Consider the following 6,242-nt stretch of genomic DNA (forward strand, 5'->3'; position numbering starts at 1 on the left):
CTGACCTTCACTTCATAGAATTGTTTTGAAACTGTATTTTTATTCAGGTACACATCCGTGTGGCTTCACCTCCCATAAGATTTCCTTGTTACATGGGAATAAACATTCCAACAAAAGAAGAACTGATTGCCAACAGACCTGAGTTTCACGACCTTGCAAACTACATAGGTAAAGTTTTTGTTTTGTTTTGTTTGTTTCTTTGTTTTGAGAGTTTTCACTTGTAGGAGTTTATTGGCTGCATCAAAATAAAGTACAACACATTGAGGCGAGAGTGGCAAAACTGGACAAAAAAATCATAACAGTTGACACATTAAATCTCTGCATTGTATGTTCCCTACGGATCAAACCAACTTAGTTGTGTATTTTTTAACACAATTAGTACGTTATATTTCTCTGAACAATATAAAGCATTAGAATAATTTCCTAAGTTACAAATAAAGTATAACACAGCTTTCTGATACGTATTGCTCCTTCTGGGAAAATTTATAACACAGAGCTACTGTAGGCAAAATATCAGAAAGAAAATAAATGGTGAAAATCTGTTGTATAATGAAAAACTAATGTAGTTTCACTTATATGGCATTCATAAAAATACGTTCTGACTTTGTAAATACCCACCGATTTTTCAACAAGTTTAAATTTATGCAAATAATTTTAACTGCATTACATGATACTTTACTTTGAAAGAAATGGCATTTGAAACTAATCAAAGAATTTTAATTAAATACATTTTCAAATCTCTAGAATGAGTCACGTTTACAGCAGAACAAAGAAGAACCAACAGCTTATGTTCTTGTGACGTGTGGTAAACAATGTGCTCTTCATGGGGATATCAGTAATAGAAATCATGTGAAGGTCTGCGAGTGAGAAGATCTACTCTATAGCTTCTTGTGCTGCAAAATATTTTAAAAATGTTTTAAGAATATAGCTGTGGTTAGAAACTTTAAAATTTCTTGTGTAAATACTTTGTCTAATCTTGCAATGAGTTCTTTTCCCCCAAATTATTGTCATGAAGGCATGTTGAAATACTTCAAGTTTGTAGTATCTCATATTTAAGTATCTCATATTCATTCACAAAATACGTGAGTGTAACTGACAAGGTAATGATCTGAGTAGGCTGTTGTCTGTCTTTCCTACTGCTGTAACATGAGCTGCATGCTGTTTTTCATGAGCTGCATGCTGTTTTTATTTTGTTTTGTTTTGTTTTGTTTGTTTTACATGATGCTCTTCTGCTCCTCCAAGTTCCGACAAGAGTATATAAATCCTAGGTGTTTAGACTGGGAAGCACGAGCCACGCGTCCACTGTAGGGAGTTCAGAGAGTTTTAATACACACTCTGGATTCTGTTTGAATTTTTGCGGTATGTTTGGCTAACAGGTCCCAACTCAGAACCTTCTGTCTAAATTTCAGTGAATCTGCTCCCTGTGCAAATAATTTGAGAGGGCAAGGCTTGTTATGGACTTGTAATTTTTCAGAACCATTCTGTAGGTGAGGTGATTCACCTTGCATGATAATCCGTATAATAATGCGACTGCATTTCCTAGGAGCATTGCATTTGGTACACTAGCGCAGCTTTTAACAGATGAATTATTTATTTCCTCTAGGGGCAGACAGTGTTGTCTACCTTTCTGTGGAAGGGCTGGTATCATCTGTGCAAGAAAGCATCAGAGCAAGACAAGAGAATGAGAACAGCCTTAAAACCCAGAAATCGCGTGTTGGAAAGATTGGTCATTGCACAGCATGTCTCACTGGAGAATATCCTGTAGAGCTAGAATGGTGAATTTTTAGTGGATGCACTTGGGTTCATCATTGCTGAATGTACTTTTTGCAAAGATGCCTTCTTGCTAATAATAGCCTTCTTACATTTAGGTAATATGTAAAGCTTATTATAGTTGACTGATTACTGTTAGTAAAATACATCTTTATTGGTAAAGACTTAGAGAAAGTCTGTGCTGAAGAAAACTATGTAAGCAGATTGAAATACAAAATCATATAGTTTTGATGCACGGTTGTGCCTTCTATTTTCTCATAAAATATTGTAAAAACCAAAGTGTTTATAATTATGTTACAATTCCATAGCTTTTTGTTTCAGTCTCGCCCCGAATGTGAGATATCCCTGTCAGACTTGTTCACAAAGTACAAATTATGAATCATGTGGTGTAACTTCAAATTAATCTAAATCTTTAAGCAAAAAGAATGTGAAGCTTGCTTTTCTGTTTTGGAAAAAAAACACCAGATTCTGAAGTCTTCTTGTTTCCTCAGCAGTTCTTGCTTAGATTTCTTAAAAATAGAAGTACCTGACTTTTGCATATATAACTAAATGGTCATTATTAATCAAGCCCTTTGTAACTAAGTTTCCAGATTCTATAAATGTAAGGTCTAGCACATGATTTTAAAAAATGAAGACTCAGGGAAATGCTCAGCCAAAAGCTTTCTAGGTTTATAACTTCAAAATTCTTTTTTGAATTCCACTGTAAATCACAGAACTATAGAATGGTTTGGGTTGGAAGGGACCTTAAAGACCATCTAATTTCAACCCCCCACCATGGGCAGGGACACCTCCCACCAGACCAGGCTGCCAAAAGCCCCATCCAGCCTGGCCTTGAGCACCTCCAGGGACGGGGCATCCACAGCTTCTCTGGGCGACCTGTGCCAGTGCCTCCCCATCCTCACAGTAAAGAATTTCCTTGTAAAATCTAGTCTAAATCTACCCTTTTAGTTTTATAAAGCATTCCCCCTTGTCCTATCACTATGTGCCTATGTAAAAAGTCACTATCTTTTTTATACACCTCCTTTTATAAGCCCCCTGGAATGTTGCTGTAAGGTCTCCCCGGAGCCAGGCTCACAGCCCTAGCTCTCAGCCTGTCTTCGTAGGAGAGGTGCTCCAGCCCTTTCATCATCTTCGTGGCCCTCCTCTAGACTTGCTCCAACAGGTCCTTGTCCTTCTTGTGCTGGGGGCCCCAGAGCTGAGCGCAGCACTCCAGGTCGGGTCTCACAAGGGGGCTCAATCTCCCCCCTTGTCCTGCTGGCTGTGCCTCCGTTGATGCAGCCCAGAATGCAGTTGGCCTCTGGGCTGCAAGTGCACACTGTCAGCTTGTTTCCAGGATTTTGTCCACCAATCTTCAGGTGCTTTCACCAGATGGCAATAGGATGTGGAAGGAGAAAAATATTTGGCAGTGCCATTTGTTTTATTTTGTTTCACATCTTGTTTTCTCCAGGACAAATCCTGACAACTTCTGAAGTCTGAACTATTTGTGCTTTCTAGATGTCAGTGTCCAAACTTAACTCAAAAATAAAGTCGTTTTCTTAACAGTGAGAATGATAGATCAACTGAAGGTTATGAGATGTTTTGGGTATACTCTTATTTTCCTACATTACTACTGTTATTATAAATGTAATGTTTTAAAAGAAAGTTTTGAAGAACCATTAGGTATTGAATGCTTTGTATGTTTTAATTGGTAACAATTACGGTTACTTGTATACATAAAGATCACTTCACAATGAACCACTAGCTGAAAGGGAAAAGCACCTTTCAAAAATATTGCAAATTTACGCACAATTGTAAAAATATTTTGTATACCTCGTTTTTTTTCACTGAATACCAGCAATTTAATTTTAGATTTTCTATTTAATGTTGTATATTTTGGCCTTACAATTGTTTGTGACACTGTTACAACAACAAAGAAAAATAAAAGTTTAAGAGATTCTTCCTTCCCCATCTTACACATAGTGGAGAATTACAGCACTCATCATTAAATTCAGAAGAGAGCTTTCTTACTGGGATTTGTAGCAGCTGTGCCTGATACACAATCACAAATCAAAAGTCCCAATTCAAGAAAGCATGTAAGTACATTTTGTGGAAGTCAAGAGTGAATCTTGTGCAATCAGAACCTACATGCAGTCAAGCTAATGGGAAAATCTCTTTCACCGTGAGAATCACGCCCTTCACCAAAGCCCAGATCCACATATTGGGAGAGATATTTGGATCTCACCTAATTAGCAAGCTTGTTTTTTAACAGTCCCATAACCTGGACAGTAAATTGAGAAAACAGAACTGGGTGCAGTCACTCTGACCTCCCCTCTTCTAGATTAGCAGGGAGAAGTGTGAGAAAACATAAAAACTTATCATTTATCACCTTTCTTCTTTCCTGCCCTCAAAAAAGCAAACATTTTTAAAAGAAGGGGCAAGATGAGCTCTTGTGTTAGAGGCATGTGAGGAGCCCTTTCTATGTGACATACAAACATAGGTGAACAGTTTTAACAAGGTTGCAAGCAGAATTCAATCAGTATCTCTGAAGTCGCCTGTGAAAGATTCTAAATGAAACTTGTGCAAATTAGTTTCATTTATTTTACACATTTTAAAATGTCTTTTAAGACATTAAAAAAAAAAAAAAAAAAGATAGTTTTTACATGTGGAAATAACTTCTTAAATGTGATTTGAGTGTTAGGTGGCATAATTCTGATTTCATGAGTCCCAATACCTTTTTTCCCTCCACGTAATGCATGTGAAATTACAAGGAAGGTCTGCTACTGTAAGCACTGTGATCTTTAGTATGGTACACGCCTAATCTTTAGCATTTAAGGCCTTAAAGTGGAGAAACTTTTCAAGTGTCACTTTATTCATGGACAACTGGAAGTGTGCTTTAGGACAACCACGCCCTTTTTTTTTTTTCCCCATACGGTGGGATACACACGTTTTGAGTGGAAACAAACAAACAAACCTTCAGTTCTAGATGTTGCCGTTTGTATTATTTCAATGTTTTACCGTGAAACTCTATTACCAGCGTGCAACCGTGCTACATTATTTTAAAAATAGGACAAAACAGTGGAGCGCTGACGCATTAACTCCTCCCATGCACAACATTAAAAACAGCGATGAACTGCTTTTCTCGTCATCTCTCCGCGCCGCCTTTGCGGCAGCACGCCTCGAATTTGTCCTTAATAAACTCCCCGTGAAACAAATCATCTGGGGCCAGCCGCTGGACTCCCCTGCCCGGCCCCACCGCCCCTCAGCACACGCAGCCCCACCCAGCAGCAACCCCCCCCTCACCGCCCCTGCAGAAAATGGCGGCCGCGCGCTTCCCGCCACCATAGCGCCCCCGACCGCCTGTACCATCTTGTGCATGGACGGGGTGGGGGGGACAAGAGCGGTGTGTGAGTGGCGAGGCCTGGCTGCTCCGCACCCCTCAGCCCGCCCTCCGCCCCGAGCGTCTCTGCGTGTCTTTTTGCCCCTTTCTCATCGCTGAGGAGGCGCTGCCGGGGAGGGCCGCCAGGGCTGCGGCGCACTCACCGGCGTGTTTCCCCCCCCCCCACCCCCGGGGACAAAATGGCGCCACCCCGCTCAGGCCGGGCGCCGCTTTCGGATGCCTGAACCGTGCGACAGACACTGACCAATGAGAGCGCGCGTTACTGGGGAGTCGTCCAGGACTATAATTGTCCCACCAATCAGAAGCGCTGTCCTTCGGTTGCTAGGAGGTGGGGAAAGGCGGCTGCTGGCTGAGGTGGGAGCCCGGGGCGCTGGGGCTGGTGCTGGGGCTGGCGGCGCCCGTCCCGCGGCGGCCGCTGGGCTGGGGGCGGGCTGGGGGGAGCTTGGGGCGTGCCGGGGTGCGGCGGGGGACACTGCGGGGGGGCTTAGTGCGGTGCCGTCCGCTCCGCGGCTGGGCCGGGCCGGGCAGGAGGGCCCCATGGTACAGGGACGCGCACCTGCGGGGGCAGCGCTGGTAAAGCTTTAGGAGTCGTCTGTTGGGATCCCTGCGTAAGCGGTATTTCCCTGTGCTGTTAAAGCTGGTGGTCAGTTTAAGGCGTTGAGGCCCTGGAGCGTGTCCAGAGAAGGGGTACGAAGCTGGTGAAGGGCCTGGATCACAAGTCCTGAGAGGAGCGGCTGAGGGAACTGGGGTTGTTCGGTCTGGAGAAGAGGAGGCTCGGGGGAGACCTTATTGCTCTCTACAACTGCCTGAAAGGAAGGTGTGGGGAGCTGGGGGTCGGCCTCTTCTCACAGATAACCAGTGATAGGACCTGAGGGAGTGGCCTCAAGTTGTGCCAGGGGAGGTTCAGATGGGAAGTTAGGAGACATTTCTTCTCAGAAATTGGAACGGGTTGTCCAGGGAGGTGGTGGAGTCACCGTCCCTGGGGATGTTTAGGGAAAGGTTGGACGTGGTGCTTAAGGACATGGTTTAGTGGGTGGTATTGGTGGTAGGGGGGTGGTTGGACGAGATGATCTAGGAGGTCTTTCACAGCCTTAAT

At 43.2% G+C, this 6,242-nt stretch overlaps 1 protein-coding gene across 1 annotated transcript in view; it reads left to right on the forward strand.

Moving 5' to 3' along the window:
- The window catches only part of PPAT (phosphoribosyl pyrophosphate amidotransferase), a 52,301-nt gene that overhangs the window by 45,043 nt on the left and 1,016 nt on the right, over nucleotides 1-6,242 (forward strand). The window contains exons 10-11 of the mRNA XM_040555249.1: nucleotides 48-168; nucleotides 1,604-5,500. Coding sequence (XP_040411183.1) covers nucleotides 48-168; nucleotides 1,604-1,779 — 297 coding nt within the window. The 3' untranslated portion in view covers nucleotides 1,780-5,500. The remainder of the gene's footprint in view (nucleotides 1-47; nucleotides 169-1,603; nucleotides 5,501-6,242) is intronic.

Source organism: Cygnus olor, chromosome 4, assembly GCF_009769625.2.
Source record: "Cygnus olor isolate bCygOlo1 chromosome 4, bCygOlo1.pri.v2, whole genome shotgun sequence".
Taxonomy (NCBI): domain Eukaryota; kingdom Metazoa; phylum Chordata; class Aves; order Anseriformes; family Anatidae; genus Cygnus; species Cygnus olor.